The sequence below is a fragment of the Panthera tigris genome, chromosome B2 (genome assembly GCF_018350195.1).
Source record: "Panthera tigris isolate Pti1 chromosome B2, P.tigris_Pti1_mat1.1, whole genome shotgun sequence".
Lineage (NCBI taxonomy): Eukaryota > Metazoa > Chordata > Mammalia > Carnivora > Felidae > Panthera > Panthera tigris.
The window spans coordinates 31,483,643-31,500,378 of NC_056664.1; the positions used below are offsets into that span (position 1 = coordinate 31,483,643).

Sequence of the window (16,736 nt, forward strand, 5' to 3'; positions counted from 1 at the left end):
TCTGATACCCTATGTCTTTTGGTTGGCGCATTTAATCCATTTACTTTCAGTTTTATTATAGAAAGATACGGGTTTAGAGTCATTGTGATGTCTGTATGATTTATGCTTGTAGCGATGTCTCTGGTACTTTGTCTCACAGGATCCCCCTTAGGATCTCTTGTAGGGCTGGTTTAGTGGTGACGAATTCCTTCAGTTTTTGTTTGTTTGGGAAGACCTTTATCTCTCCTTCTATTCTAAATGACAGACTTGCTGGATAAAGGATTCTTGGCTGCATATTTTTTTTCTGTTTAACACATTCAAGATCTCGTGCCAATCCTTTCTGGCCCTCTTCTGTGGGAAGAGGCAACCATTTTTTATAAGCCCTTCCATTGTCATTATATAGAAACGTAAATGGATTTAATAGATGATGGAGAAAGAGATTATGATAGATGGATACAGATAAAATGAATTGATATAGCTATATATTCCTATTCTCTTCCTCCATCCTATTAAACAAAATGTTGCATGTTGTACAAACTCTCCTGTACTTGTACATAATTAGAGATTATTGTAAGCAGAGTGTTATTTTTTCTTCTAGCTACATAGTATTTCATTGTTTGTATGCACATCAGAGCGCTCATAATTTCCCCCTTTATTTCCCACCATAAGATAAGATCCATACAGGATGTTCCCGTACAGACAGTACATCTGCTTACAATCTGGAAGGCCTCAGACATACTTCTTTTCCACTAGAGTTGTGGCTTTGTCCTGATGGTCTAAGGAGAAGGATGGGGAAGGATGTGCCCTAAGCCAAAGTGTCAGCATGCCACTGATGTTTATCTGAGACACAGAAAGTGATGGAAGTGTAGATACAGACCACCGTCAGGCTAATGAAAGGGGTTTCCACAGGTTTAGAGACTTTAATATGAAAAATCAAGGAAAGGGGCACCTGGCTGTCTCAGTCAGTGGAGCATTCGACTCCTGATCTCAGGGTGATGAGTTTGAGCCCCATGTTGGGCATGGAGCCTACATAAAAAGTAAAATGAAATAAAAATATGAAAAGTAAAATAAAAGATCAGGAAAAAGAAAAAAAACAAAGTGATTGCAAGTGGGCATCATATCATTATAAGTTAGTGCCTCTCTGATATTTTTTGTCCCCTGTCTTGTGCAAAGGGACTTATGTGTTTGTCTTTGAGAACACACAGGTGTAGGACACCAGCATCATATGGGCCATTAAGGGCTTCCACCTAACTCCAGAAAACATGTCTAATACAGAATGCATAAAGACCAAATATTAAAGGTAATGATATTTGGTATTAAAATGATTAGTATTTGGTATTAAAATGATAAAGGTATTAAATGATACAAAGATAACTTCCAGATCCACATTTGACCCAAATTCTGGAATATAAATAATAAGCAATATTTTAATTTGTTGCAATCCTCCCTTTCTCCCTTTTTTTTCCTACTTCTTTTCCTTGAAACTATATGAAAGGGATGATTTTCACTCCATGTTTATTTGAGAAAAGCTTCTAAAGACATGTGAGCAGAAGGTGAATTCCAATGCAGGGGAGACTATAAGGACTGCATACAGGGGGCCAGGAGAGAATGAAGGTAAGGTACTGCAGTCAGTACTGGGGTTTCCAGGTCAAGGACAGGATGGAGGGAGCTGTCAGGAAGCATGGGTTCCGTGGGGTCACTGAAGCCAAGGAAAACAAGATCCTGAGAAAGCACCGTGTTTGTGGAAGAAATATGGGCCCTTTCCTGGTTAAAGAGATGCTTTCTACAGGGCCACTGAACTAACTTTTAAAACAGCCAGATTCTTCCCCTAGCCAAGCCGGTAACCTTTTTACTCTCCAAAGAGGCTTGAAAAGAAGGTTCTTCCTGTAGTGTCAGCATCTCCACCTCAGCTCATGAGTCCTGCAGAAGACAGAGCAGAGTATTGTTCCCAGACCAGCCTCCACAAGTAGCTTCTTCTCCCCTCTCTCAGAGCCTCATGTTAGAGCACTACAGTAAGAAGAAGAACATATTCTTTCTTAAGTATCCTTGATCTAAAGCTATTTGCAGTGCAGGCCTTTTAGTAAGTGGAGAGAAGAAGCTTCAGTTAACTGCCTGAGCAGAAGTCAGATCCAAAGTCTTTGACATTGTTTCTGTCTATTCATCTCCACCATCTGTTCCAGGATAATCAACTCTATCCCTAAAGAGGGTCAAAGAGCATTACCTGTTGGCTGAAGTCCAGAGTGTCCTGGGAAAGAAAAGGGAAAACATACATTAACAGAGACACAGGTAAATCTGTCCCCACATACAAGGTCCCAACCCCAGACCCACCTACCACCACAACTCGCATCGCATGATGCCAGTGGGATCAGAAAGGGAGAGATGTGACCCGGGAAGTTTCTATCACACCAGTCTACTGTGGCTTCATTAGCTTTCATAGCTCTTCCTGATTTGGCCCAGGACCCCAACCCAAGATATCTGTCTTGTTAACCTCTTTCTTGTCTCTACAACCCATAATCTCTTATGCTGAAACACAGTAACAATGGACCCTTGCTGTCTGGATTTCTAGGAAACCTGAGGGCAAAGGGAGAAGGAAAGCCTTTACAAGGCCACTGGTCTACAGAGAGTTTATGTGATCAAAGCTGTATTTCTCTCCCACAAGGTCTATAGGGAGGCCCAGCTACCAACAGGTGCCTTACCTTTCGAATTCCGGAAGTAGATGAACAGCCCCACCACCAGGAAGAGCAGACCCAGAACAAAGCCCCCGATTCCACTCAGCATCTTGCTCTGTGCAGATTCAGACTGAGCCCCTGAGAGAAGAAGCAGTTTTAGTGATTTTACCCCAAATCCAACTTCTCTGACAGACACTCCAGGATTGAGAACTTCGAGAATGAGGAATGTAGCCTGCCCTGGAAGAAGGAGAATAAGTGGCAATTTCTAGGGGAAAAATATTTTTTTTTTAAAATCCCATTGCGTAGATACAAGGTTTAGGTATTGAACTTTTTAAACATCACAGCTTTGACAAATCCACTACTTCAACATCTATGGATGAGGAGCCTGAGACTCCATGAAGTTCAAGTGCTTGTGCAGGGTGACAGAGCTAATAAAAGGCAGTGCCAAGACTGGATTCCCCTCTTGTCAGAAGGACCCTATACAATAGAGGATGTGCTTCTTCCTGGATCACAACGAACAACACACAGCAATGGTGCCAGAAGCACAAACTCAGCCCGAGGCAGGGGACTAGTGCCCAGCATCACAGGAGAACCATTACCCGTGAGCCATGGAAAGTCTCAAAACATGGACAACCTCATTTCGGCCAGCGAGGCATAACTATCTCCCCAAGGGTTGTAGGATCTGGAGACACAATCACAGAATATCTATAACCTATCAGAGGATTCTACCACAGGATATCACTTGGCTCATCCCAGTGACCTGTGCTAAAGAGAAGAGAACATGGAACAAATGAAAATATGGTGAAAGGAGAGAGAACCCTGGCACTCAGGGAAAGCAAAATCCCCTCCCTGCTGGGTGAGGAACTTATGAGATCAGAAAGCTTCTCACTCCATTCCACGGTGATAGGGCTCATGCGACTTGGATGCTCCACGTGGCAGGTGTAGACCTCTCCACTCTGAGGAACTGTTTCCAGCATCACCAGGGTCTGGAAGGTCCAGTCTCCATTACGGATCAGGCCTGTGGACACGACCCCAGTCTCCTCCTCCTGGCCGTTCCAGAACCACTTGACCTCAATGTGGCCTGGATAGAAACCATTCACGGAGCAGACCAGGAGGTTGTGGTGCTGCAGGGGCTGCGTCTTCGAGGGAAACACGGTCACTGTCGGCTCAACTAGAAGACAAGTGGTAGCGGGACTAAGTGAGGACGACAGAGTGAGTCTCCCTGGCTGGCTGCCCTCCTGCCTCCGGTCTCTGGTCCCAGGCTGCATCTCGTGCAGGCCTCCCTCAAAGCTGGCCACGTGGCCAAGTACCAGCCAGTCTCATGAGTCTTGAATTCAATCCTGACAGTATGGGTCCATTAAGTTTGAGAGATGTTGAGGAAATTTGTGGGGTTTTTCATAGTGTGAAGTAGTTATTCCTTGTGGAATTCTTTGTTTACACATTTTGCAAGGGATATAGTGTCTCAATTAAAAGCATGATTTCTGGAGCAGGCTGACTGAGCTCAAATATAGGCTCTGCTCCTTACTGATTGATCCTAGAAGAATATTACATTCCTCTGCACCCCAGCTTTCTCCTCTATCGAAGGAGACAGTAATACTTACCTCTTACAGTTCTGTGAAGATTAATGCACCTAAAGTATGTAAAGTGATGATTGGAGTTTAGCCTTCAATATATGTTAAGTACTTATTACCCTGTTAAATTACAGAGAAAATATTATTTAAAGCAGTCTGGGTAAACTGGAGAACAGCTTGAGGTAGATAGGGAAATAGAGTATGAAACCCTGGAAATGCTCCACTCACACCTTACAACACCACACAAATGGTTCTCCCCCGGAAGCAGGAAAGACAGAGGTGATACTCTAGCCTATTTGTTTAATTGCAAGAACAGCGTGAGTCCTGAAAGAGAGGGAAAGGAACAAGAAAACTCATTGACATTAAAAAGTTCTCATAATTGCACTCAGATGATCCATCCTTCTGTGCAGTATAAAAAAATTACTGTTATTGGAATTGTTATACCTTTATAATTGTCTCCCTTTGAAAGCTGACATTTGAGTTCAGGGTAGAGACTGAGACTATTTAACAGGTATCCTTAGTGCAGAGACAATCCCTTACACTACCAGCCTCAATAAATACTGCTTTTAAAAAGGAAAAATATGGGGGAAACATTTTTACAATACCATAAAATGGTAGATTTAGGTAGATGACAAACCTTTGCTAACAATTTTGTAGCATATTCATTAAATATAAATGTTTACATTCCTAGCATGAAAACTAATAAACAGTGTCAAAATATAAGCCACAGACTAGAGAAAATGCTGAATCGACTATCAGCAAAGCATTAATAATCTTATGCATAGAAAACACCTAAAATCACTGAGAAAAATACCAGAATCCCCGAGATAATAGTAGATAATTTTTACATCAGTAACAACAATTAGCCAATAGATATGTAAAAAAAAAAATCCAAGGACCTTAAAAGCAAAGAAATATACATTAAAAATAAAAAAGATATAAAATTTCAACCGAGTATTTGCAATATTGGGAAAAAAAGATCTAACAAAGGGGAATGTGAGGTGAATTGTTACAACTATATAAAGAAATAATATGCAACTCCTTAAATACTTTCATCATTATAAAAACAGTAACATCAATACATTTAGTAACAAAATTATAATTAAGATACCTGGTTTCACAATCATTTCAAGAATGTAAGAATACATACTCTAAGAGAACAAAGAGCGGGAAGTTGAGACCTAAAAGAAGCCCCAGAAATATCAGGAGGGTTTGGGGAGCCTGGGTGGCTCAGTCAGTTAAGGGTCCCACTTGGCTCAGGTCATGATCTGGCAGTTTCTGGGTTCGAATCCCCGGGCAGGCTCTGGGCGACAGCTCAGAACCTGGAGCCTCCTTGGGATTCTGTACCTCCCTCTCTCTCTCTGCTCCTCCCCTGCTTGCACTTTTTCTATCTCACCCTCTGCTCTTCCCCCATTCCCACTCTGTCTTACTGGATCTCCTTCTCAAAAATTAACATTAAAAAAAATAGAAATATCAGAGGGACCTCAGAAGTCCCCCCAAATCTTCAACGGTTAGTCTGGCCATTTTCCTCACTGCAGTGGTAGCACATACAGACACAGGCACACGTATTTCAGGGGCTTCAGAAAAAGAAGGGTGAGTGTCAGGAACAGAAGGTGACAGGCCTCCTCACATCTCCCCAATCTCTTAACTTTCCCCTCCCCTCCCCTCCCCTAAGCCTTCACCCCAACCAGGACACCCTCCACTTCCCTCCCCAGGTCTCCAACCACCTGCCCGGTGTGCCCTCCAGCTGGAGCTCCTCAGCCCCCCTCACCTCTGCCTCAGGGGCCACCAAGGATGCCCGATGTCCCCTCCTGTTGCCTCCCCCACACCCACTCTCTCCACACGCACTGCCCCCCCTTCCCACACACTCATTCTCTGTCCCCCTCACATCACAGGGCACCCCTCCCACACTGTCCCCACAGCCACACACGGACTCACCACACTGTCCCCACAGCCACACAAGGAAACACGACACTGTCCCCACAGTCACTCATGGACACAACCACGCCCTCCCCACAGTCACAAAACATGGTCCCCACAGCCACACACGGACTCACCACACTGTCCCCACCCCACAGACACAGCACACACTCCCCGACGTCGCACTCTCGCAGGGATCCCCGTGATGTGCTCTTGCTCAACACCCTGTAGGCTCACTGGGACCCAGTCTCTGTCTCACAGTCGCACAGGCGCAGCCCCGGCCGCCCCAGCCCCCCTGCCCCGCTCACCTCGCCGCTGAAGCTCTCACCAATACCGTAGTTGTGTCTGCAGAACCGGTCCACCGCTGTCCGCTTCTGCTCCAGGACGTCCTTCTGCCCCTTCCAGTACTTGGCGCCTGGACGCCCCAGCTCTGATACCGCTCGGTACTCCCCAACTTCGTTGTCAAAGCGAGCTAACTCCTCCCGGTTATAGAAATATCTGGCCAGGAATCGCACCCGCTCCGTCCCGTTGGTGAAATGACACTCGAACTTCCACATGGTTAAGAAATGTGCTGTGGGGACAGGGCGACCCGGTCACCTGTGGGCTCCTGGAGGACACTGACGCCGCCACCCCTCGGGGCTCCACCCGCACCCCCAAACCACCAGCACCCAAGGCTCTTCTCTCCTCTGCCAGCGGGGGCGGAAGGAGGCGGGGAGGTGACCCCTCTTCTGGGAGCCTCTCAGGGTCACTGGGTTCCGGACTCAGAGGCGGACCTCCCATCCTGAGGATTTGCTCCTCACTGCCTCCTTTTGGAGACCTCCTCTCCACAGACACCCACCTCCCTCCTCGCCTCCCACAGCCCTTTCCTGGCCTGACACACGTCCCACCTGCGTCCCCCTCCCCCACCCCCACCCAACACTTGGTCTGGGCTGAGCTGGCTCAGGCCCCTGCGAACCCAGAGAAGGGAAACACCCCCACATCCCCTCCACTCTCGGGTTAAAATTTATGGAAAGTGATGGACAAAACCCAGCCAGGCAGGGCTTTATTTACCTGGGGGGAGAAATGTCACAAGACAAACCTGCAGTTCTAGAGCAGAGGATAACTGGACGATCCTTGTTTCCTTAGGGCGCCAGACAGGTGGTCTCAAGGGGGATGTTTAGGATGTGACAGGAAAGAGTAACTAGATGTGAACTAGTGGGCATGTGTGTGTTTGATAATTCAGGGAAAGGTAATACAATGTGCAAAATCTTGAAAGAATTGATGAACTTCCTCAACGAAATGGAAAAAGGGAGTTCACTGAAGCACAATGGGACAAAGGAAGGCAAAAGGTTAGACTGGAGAAATCACGTGGAGCTGGCAGTAAAAGCCTTACAGGTGATGTTGGGATTTTGACTTCATACTACACGTAATGGGAAACTACTGAAGAGTTTTAAGGACATTAAAACCATGACTGCACCACAGTTCCTCAAGTCCTTACCTGGAATTTTCAAACTCCAGAAACCTAGGAAACCAGGTCTTTTTACAAGTTTTGATGCCAAACTCTTTTGCCAAATCTAACCTGATGAGATAAAGGGTCAAACATGTCAGACCTCTTATTGGTCAGTCAGTCACATGGGCTTCTGGAGTTTCAATATATAAACACACACACATCATAATATATGTACATACATGCATATACATACATATATACACACATATACATACATGACACATATACATACATGTATGTATATATTTTGATGTTTTATTTTCTGTTTAATTGAACTAAGAAAAATTTTTTATTCAAGTGGAATTGACATGAACATTTTAAAAATAGTTTAAAAATACCTGTGCCTTTAAATATGAGACAAATAAAAGGAGCTTTTGACATTATCAACAGAACAGAATGTAGCATTACTGCACAAGTTTGATACATTTTACAGAAAAATACTTGTGACAGTCACAATTGATGACTCATAAGGCAAGCTGTTGAAAGTTAACAGAGATGCTGATGATCAAGAAATCATGAAATCTTATAAAACTTTGCATAAGGCAAAGAATAAAAGATGAAGATCTCGAGCTTGCATTGACTGAGTGGACTCAGCGAGAAAGTGTTCAATCTATGAACTGTTGATATTATTATTTTTTTGTAATAAAATAGGCTAAACTACACCACAAAGACCTGAATTGGAAGGTAAGTGTGTGTATAAAGGGTAAGTCTAGAGGTTTTAGAAGCAGCAGAGTATAAACCAGTGTTTCCAACATCAGTACTCTTGACATTTTGCACGAGATATTTTTTGTGGGAAGCCTGTTCTGTACATTGTAGATTGTTTACTAGCATCATTAGCCTCTACCTAGCAGATGTCAGAAAAAAGCCCCAAGTGACTGCCAAAAATGGCTCCAGACATTGCCAAATGTTCCCTGAAGTCCCCATATGAGAACCACTGTTACACCACTTGAAAAATCTGTGGTAAAAAAGCCAATGTTAATTCTATGTCAGCTGAGAATTACATTGAAAAATTTGCCAATGTTATATCTGATAAAAAACCTTGATACTGAACAAATTTATTTTGCTGGAAAAGAGGCTCTTCACTGAGACAAGATTCTGAAAAAAAGAATTCATACTGCCTAACAAGAGAGTATCAAAAGTTATTATGAATTCCAACCAAAAGATGATTGCTCTTGGGTGTGCTAATGATTCAAGCTTACCCAAATGAAAGTGGGCAGACACTAGAAAGCACCAAAATCCAGGATGCCTGAAAGGGACAAATATTTTACTTGTGCATTAGTTTTCAAAAAAGATAATACGGATAACCAGATACATGTTTTATTTGGTTCAAAACCACTTTGTATCAATGGGCTTCGTTCATGAGAGGCAAGCTGGATTGGGAGAAACCTGGAAGTTAATTGTCCCTGTATAATTGTTCCACATACTGTACTCCTCAAATTCTTGTAAAAATTAAAGCTTTGGCTTCTAATACTCCCCCTGCCCCACCACCAAGTATGACATCTATGTTGCAATCTTTGAACAAGGAATTTCCTTATCCCATGAAGATCCAGTATAAAAACTTTTAAACTCTGTTCTTGATGCAGTTTACAGAGGCCTATGAATCCACATCTTCTGAAATAAGTTAATGGCTTGTGTTATGACAAAGCTAATGTTTAATAAACCAACCTGAAAAACTGCCGAGCAAGACTTTGGGCTACATCCGAGTTTGCAAATGAACTACCAGTTGAAGACATGAAAACTGTCATGTGATGAATGAGAAAATATTATATGACACTTCAATGTATGTAAAAGTTTATCTAAATAAGTCCAAGGAATAAGATGTACACTTGAGATGAGCACCAGGTAGCGTATAGAAGTGTGGAATCACTACACTGTGCATCTGAAACTAACATTACGCTGTATGCTAACCAAATGGAAGTTAAATAATAACTTTAAAAGATATTCTCTGCCTAAATGTATACCTATAATCGTAAACAATCAAACAAACAAATAAGTCAAAGGTGCTGATCCGAAAATACTGAGCACTGATGATGGGGTCACACGGGGCATTCCCTGAGTGATGGAAACATGGTAGTGGTGACTGAGAGCACTCCCCAACTTGCTCCCTACACTCCAGCTTCTCCAGCCTTCCTTCTGTCCCTTGCACTCAGCAAACATCTTCCCGCACTTGACCTTTATCCTATTTTCTCCCCCTACAACTCTTGTCCTGTACATCCTTCATTTGGCTGGCTTCTGTCACCAGGCATATCTCAACTCAATGTCACTTCCTCAGGGAGAGCTCCCTACACACTTGAACTGAAGTCAGGCGTATCCAATTCTGTCTGTTTCACAACCAGGTGTATTATTTTTCAGCGTACTTATTGTTGTCACAATTTTTGTTGTTATTGTTAAATGTTTATCGGGCTTTCTCCTCTGTCATTACATAAAATCCATGATGGTAATGATCTTTAGCCTATTCAAATAGAATTCACTGAGCCCAGAACAGAGCCTGGTACATCATAGCTGCTCAGAGAAATGTCTGTGATACAATGGATGAACACAGGGCTCTGAGAATCAGTCATTGTGAGGATCCTGGAAAGCAAGAAGGGGCTCAGGTCCAACATTCTTTTACTCTGATGATACATTATATCTCCTCCACTTCCTGTGAGAAATTCACACAAACTACCTCCTTCTCCTTCTACTGTTGGAAAAAATATCACAGGTAAGGAAAGGGTGATTTTAAGAAAAAAGAAAAATCTCATTAAGTTTCAGCTCATCCCGTAGATCTGTGATAGTGCTGAGGTCTCTGCATACACGGGGGATTCACAGTAATGGTGACAACATGGCTCGGGAAAGAATAGGAACTGGAAGTGGAGGCAACCCAACATGGCTATTAAGGAAAAACAGAAAACATGAGGAATAAACCTATGCCATCTGGGGACATCACCTCAGTCAGCCAATATATTCCCTTGACTTGCATTTTGGCTTTCAGTCCTATGAATGTAAACACCTTCACTCACTCTGTACTCTGCTCAGGGTAGATAGTTGGAACCATATGAAATTCCTGATGTTGACTATTTTTGGCTTACAAAGCCATAATTGCATATAATTTATCCTATACTAGTTGAATCCCTTCCTGTGGGCTCAGGCCAGAGAACAGAAAGATGCAGGAGAAACGGACACCATAGAAATGTTCAACATAGATTCATAATGAAAAATTAACTTGTGCTATGTTCTCAGAAGATATCTTAAGTTCTTTAAGACTCCAAAGAACATCCCATACGTGCTTCTCATCTAAAATGTCATTTCAAGTACTAAGGATCTCTGCTGTACCTCCAGGGTGAGAAATAGAGGTAAAACTAGCCCCAACTTTGGTCAGAGAACCTTCAGTCCAGGGATAAAGGCCTTGTACACTTTGAGGTGCAGGAGAAAGGAAAGGAGATAATGGGAGAGAACTCTTGATACAGCCTCGCATATTACAGAGAGGCACCAACATAACTAATCCTGTGAAGACCTAACACATAGTCTTCTAGGAGACACCTTTCTAATTCCTTTTGACTCTCTGTCTAATTTTCTGAGAAACTTTCTTATTTCTAGCATAACTCAACATTATAAAGGGAACTGCTTGATGGGAATTAATTTGAAATCATTATTTCTGAATCTTCTCAAGACCCTGAGGGAATGAAACTCAAACCTGGAGAGTTTTGACTGGGGAAGAGTTGAGAAGAAATGGCCTCTATATGTGGAGGCCCCTTACACAGCTCTTATAGAGAGGGCAAGCATTCAGCCCCCTTTTGTTTTGGATAGAATTGGGGATCTATATGACAAAGGTGGGCCATCATTAAAGAAAATGTCACAATTTTCTAAGGCACATGGCATGGACACAGTGGCAAAACTAATTTCTTTCTTTCCCCCCACTCCATAATAGCTTACCACCCAGGAGTGCACTTACATGAAGTGTCCCTGGCCCAAGCCAGGGGAGGGCTTAGCACCATCAATATCAACATCAGAGCTATCAACCAGGAACCTCCCAGGAAACACAGACACACCATGCTGGAGAACAGGGAGGACAGGGGGCAGGGGAACAGGCAAGTCTCAGTCAGTGAGAACTAAGACCCTCCTTTAGCCCCCTCCTAAATAATACCAACCAAGGAATTTGTTTCTCTGCTCCTGGATTGGGTAATCTAGCTTTGACAACCAATCCGCATCACAGATGAACTACATCATCAGTTGCTGGTCAGAGATTCAGAATCAAGAGCCTCTTCTGAAACTCTGACTTCCTTCATTGGAAGGATTATTTTAATTTAGTACTTAAAAGGTTTGATCCAATATATGTGAAACATTTGACTGGGACCCTATTGTAAGCCAGCTCTATGCTGAGCAGTGATGTGCACAAAAGTTTGAGTCTTTAGGAGTATTCATGCCTCTCCCGTGAAGACAGAATAGTTTTGACGATAGTTTGTGTGAGTGTTTTAGAAGCTGAGTGAGTGGAGGGAAGATGATTGTTAATCAAAACATCCAGACCTTTTTGCACCATCACATAGTGTAGATTTGGGGAAATTAACCTTGAAATGAAGGCTTTCTGGTACTGCAGACTTTCTGGTACTTGGATACTGGAAAGTGGTATGATTCTCTGGACTGCTCAAGCAAGGAGCAGCATCCCCTGGTAACTGATGATATGACAGAATTCTAGCTATTAATTGGAGAGTATTGTCTGTATCTCTTTAGAGGTAGGGAGATCTCTGATAAACTAAGAGTCATTGGAATTTAGTCATTAACTTACCCTGAGTAAAAGGGTTTTTCAAGTTTGTCTGTTGATGCTGTCATTGAATTTGAGGCACCTCCGGAATATGCAGAGAAAGGGGCTTAGAGAACATGATCTGTGTGGAATGAAGGGTCTTGGAAAATCCTTTGTATAGCACTTAAGCTAAAAAAGTGATAACACCAACTGTCCAAATCAAAGTATGCAGGGGGCTGAGACATTGATAAAGGACTCAAAGTCAGCCTTTAGCATAAAAGCTCTGCCTTAGAATAATGAATATTTTATGTGAAAATGTGTTCAGTCCATAGCTTTGGATCCCACTCTGATCTCCTCATTTTATTGGGGTTATGTCCCTTTTTTATGTACCTTCTCTTGCTTTATGCTAAGGAGACATATAAGAAGCTGGTGCTAATGAATACATTACAGAACATCCAGGAAAGAAAACACAATGGAAATACTATGAATAACATCCTTTGACGTAACCATATAGTTTTAAGCATATGTTTCTACTTTTATATAATTATTATGCATTGTATTAACAGAAGTGTAATATCTCAGATTCAATAGGATTTTAAAGGACAACTATCTATCTAAATTTCTGCAATAATTCACAATCTTCCACAGTCTGATAAGCAGCCCATGTTTATGGACTAGTGCCAGAGAACTCACCGTGTTGCAATAAATGTAACTAATGATTACTGAGCAAATTTTGAACATTTTATTTTGTACCCAGAATTATACAAGGGCTTTTTATACAGCATATTTATATTTAACTCTCACATCATCTCAGTGATTTGAGTACCCTTTGTATCCCTTCAGATGCAGAGAATAAAATGATGGGTGTATGTTAAACAACATTGGCAAGGACACACGGCCAGTAAATGGTGCACTCCTTATGGAGCCAAGTTATATGTGAGTCCAGTCTCCAGAAGCCTAGCCATTACATCACACACCACCTCACATTCACTTTCTGAATAGAATACTGTCCATTGTGTTGAAACTATTCTTGTCATGGTTGTGTATAGCAATGCAACTACTCTTGTCAAAGAGTGACAGCATTTTATATAAACTGATTAGTTACCGTGTAGTAGTAACTCTAGTTCCTCCAGAAGTAGATGTTTTTTAATCTCCAAGTATTCATGGTCTTTCCAGTTTTTTCTGGTGGCTAATTTCATTTCTCAGAGCCTTGTGGCCTGAAAATATGCATAGCGTTGTGGTCTCAATCTTTTTGTACTTGTTGAGGGCTGATTTGTGACCAGTATGTGATCCATTCTGGAGATTGTTCCACGTGAACTCGAGAAAATATGCCGCTTAGGATGACATGTTCTGAGTCTATCTGTTGAGCCCATGCAGCCTAGTATGTCACTGAAAGCCATTGGTTCACTGTTGATTTTCTGCTTAGATTTTCTGTCCATTGGGTAAATGGGGTGTTAAAGTTCCTACTATTATGGTATTTTTATGAATGAGTTTCATGTTTATGATTCATTGATTTAAGTATTTGGGTGTTCTCAAGTTAGGGGCATAAATATTTATAATTATTAGATCTTCTTTTTGGATAGATCCCTTAAATATGATATAATGCCCTTCTTCATCTCTTGTTACAGTCTGAGTTTTAAAATATAAATTGTCTGATATAAGTATGGCTACTCTGGTTTTCTTTTGACATCCATGAGCATGATAGATGGTTCTCCATCCCCTCACTTTCAATCTGCAGTTGTCTTTAGGTCTAAAATGAGTCTCTTATAGGCAGCATATCGTTGGGTCTTGTTTTTTTGGTTTTTTTTATCCTATCTAATATCCTATATCTTTTGATTGGAGCATTTAGTCCATTTAGTTTGAGAGTGATTATTGAAAGATATTAATTAAGTGCCATCATGTTGCCTATAGAGTAGGTGTCTTTGATGTTGTTCTTTCTAGTCTTTGTTGCTTTTGGTCATTTTGTTTTGTTTTGCTTTTTCTCCAAAGAGTGCCCTTAAAATTTGTTGCAAAGCTGGTTTAGTGGTCATGAACCCCTTTAGTTTTGGTTTGTCTGGGAAACTCTTTATCTCTCCTTCTATTTTGAATAACAGCCTTGCTGGTAAAGAATCTTGGTTGTGTATTTTTCCAATACAGCAAGTTGAATATATCCTGCCACTCCCTTCTGGCCTTCCAAGTCTCTGTGGACAGATCTGCTGTGAACCTGATCTTTCTTCCCTTGTAGGATAGGGACTTTCTTCCCATGCTGCCTTCAAGATTCCTTCCTTGTCTGTATTTTGTGAATTTGACCATGATATACTTTACTGATGGTTGGCTTTTGTTGAGTTTAATGGAACTTCTCTGTGCTTCTGGGATTTTGATGTCTGTGTACTTCCCCAGGTTAGGAAAGTTTTAAGCTATAACTTGCTCACATAAACCTTCTTCACCTTTTTCTATCTCTTCATCTTCTGGGACTCCTTTGGTAGGAATATTATTCTGTTGAATAACTCATTGAGTTCTCTAAGTATTGTATTATGATCTTTTGCATTTTATTTCTCTCTTTTTCTGCTTCATTATTTTCCATAGTTTTATCCTCTATATCACTGATTCACTGCTCTATTTTGTCCATCGTCCAAGTAGAAGTAGTTCTACACGGGGAAACAGGAAAGACAGAGGTAATTCTCTAGCTCTATGAGCTGAGTCCTAACCACAACACGAATCCTGAAGGAGAGGGAAAGGAGCAAGGAAACTTATTTTAAAAAGTTCTCGTTACTGCACTCGACTGATCAATCCTTCTTGCGGAACTAAAATATCTCTTATTGGAATCGTTATCTATTCATTGTGGTTTGCCTTTTATTTTTATCTTTTTATTATTAAAAATTTTGGATAGTTATTCATTTATTTTGAGAGAGAGAAAAGAATTAGGGAAGGGGCAGAGAGAGAGAGAGAGAGAGAGAGAATCCCAAGCAGGACCCGCACAGAATTCGTTGCAGGGCTCACACCCACAAACCATGAGATCTTGACCTGAGCTGAAACTGAGAGTATGACACTCAACAGACTGAACCACCCAGGTGCCTCATCTTATTTTCTTTCTTTTAAAGCTGACATTTGAGTTCAGGGCAGGTTCTGAGGCTCATTAATAGGTATCCATATTGCCTGAGACAATCTTGACACTACAGTCTCAATAAATACACTTACTGTTCCTATCAAAGGAGAAATACGGGCCAAAATTTTTTATCATACCATAAAATGGTAGATTTAAGATTCATGAGAAGTCATTGCTAACCATTTGTAGCATATTTCATTAAAAAAAATGTTTACATTCCTAGCATAAGTAATAAGCAGAATCAACATATAAAGTAGAAATTAGAGAAAATGCTGAATCAAATATCAGCAAAGGAATAAAAATCTTATGTATAGAGAACACCTAAAATCACTGAGAAAAACACCAGGCCACAGAGATAATGGAAAGTATATTATTTCGGAGCTGGAACAACAATTAGTCAATAAATATGTGGAAAAAAGTTCAAGAACCTTAGAAATCAAAGGAATATGAATTATAAATAAAAAACATAAATTTTCAACTGACTCTGTCAACATTCAAAAAAGATCTAAAAATGGGAATGTGAGGTGAATTGTTATAACTATAGAAAGAAATCATGTGCAACTCCTTAAATAACCTTATCATTACTTCAAGAACATAAGAATACATACACTAAGAAAAAAAGCAACAAGTTGAGACATTAAGTCTCAGATAGATCAGAGGGGCCTCAGATGTCACCCCAACCTGTCAAAAAATAGTCTGACATTGTTTCTCTCTCAAAAGGTCACACACACACACACACACACACAGACACAGGCACAGTTATTTCAGGGGATTCAGAATGAAGAAGGGTGAGGGGCAGGAAGAGAGGGTGACCACATGCTCACACTCACACGATCACACCACACTCTCCCCACATCACACATGGACACACCACACTTTTCCTGGAAACAAGCTCTCATAGGGCCCCTCCTGACTTGTACTGGATCACGACCCTGCATGCTAGTCCTGGACAGACTCTCAGTCTCTGTCTCTCTCTCTGTCTCTCACTCCGTCTCTGTCTCTCTCACCCATCCCACACACGCACAAACACACACATGCCCACACACACCCCACCCCTACCAGCCCTGCCACATTCACCCGCTCTACACAGTGAAGCTCTCAACAACCCCTTAGTTGTGTCTGCAGAGACTGTCCGCTGCGGCCTTCGACCTATCCATGAGGTCCTTGTGCTGGGTCCAGTGCTCAGTGTCAAGCCTCCCCTGTTCTGTCACCACCTCCCCTGCTCTGTACTCCCCCACATCGCTGTCGAAGTGCACGTTCTCTTCCTGGTTAGAGATGTATCTGACCAGGAGCCACACCCTCTCCT

General features: G+C 41.9%; 2 protein-coding genes across 2 annotated transcripts in view; one reads left to right on the forward strand and one right to left on the reverse strand.

Moving 5' to 3' along the window:
- The window catches only part of LOC102960386 (HLA class II histocompatibility antigen, DR alpha chain), an 85,704-nt gene that overhangs the window by 35,030 nt on the left and 33,938 nt on the right, over positions 1-16,736 (forward strand). The gene's annotated exons all lie outside the window — the stretch shown is intronic.
- On the reverse strand, positions 1,871-11,674 carry LOC102966781 (DLA class II histocompatibility antigen, DR-1 beta chain-like). Its single transcript, XM_042986094.1, has 7 exons — positions 11,560-11,674; positions 6,448-6,710; positions 6,088-6,094; positions 3,538-3,819; positions 2,676-2,786; positions 2,201-2,224; positions 1,871-1,899 (listed from the first exon to the last, which is right to left on the reverse strand). The coding sequence occupies exons 1-7, from the start codon at positions 11,657-11,659 to the stop codon at positions 1,886-1,888; spliced, it is 801 nt and encodes a 266-aa protein (XP_042842028.1). The 5' UTR covers positions 11,660-11,674; the 3' UTR covers positions 1,871-1,885.

Bases quoted from the DNA above. Each gene is read 5' to 3' on its own strand.
- LOC102966781 (XM_042986094.1), bottom strand. From the start codon at position 11,659: ATGGTGTGTCTGTGTTTCCTGGGAGGTTCCTGGTTGATAGCTCTGATG. The intron at 6,711-11,559 runs GTAAGTGCACTC...CTGTCCCCACAG, and splicing joins TTGGGCCAGGGACACTTCAT to CACATTTCTTAACCATGTGG. The intron at 2,787-3,537 runs GTGAGAAGCTTT...TTCTTCTCTCAG, and splicing joins CCCTATCACCGTGGAATGGA to GGGCTCAGTCTGAATCTGCA.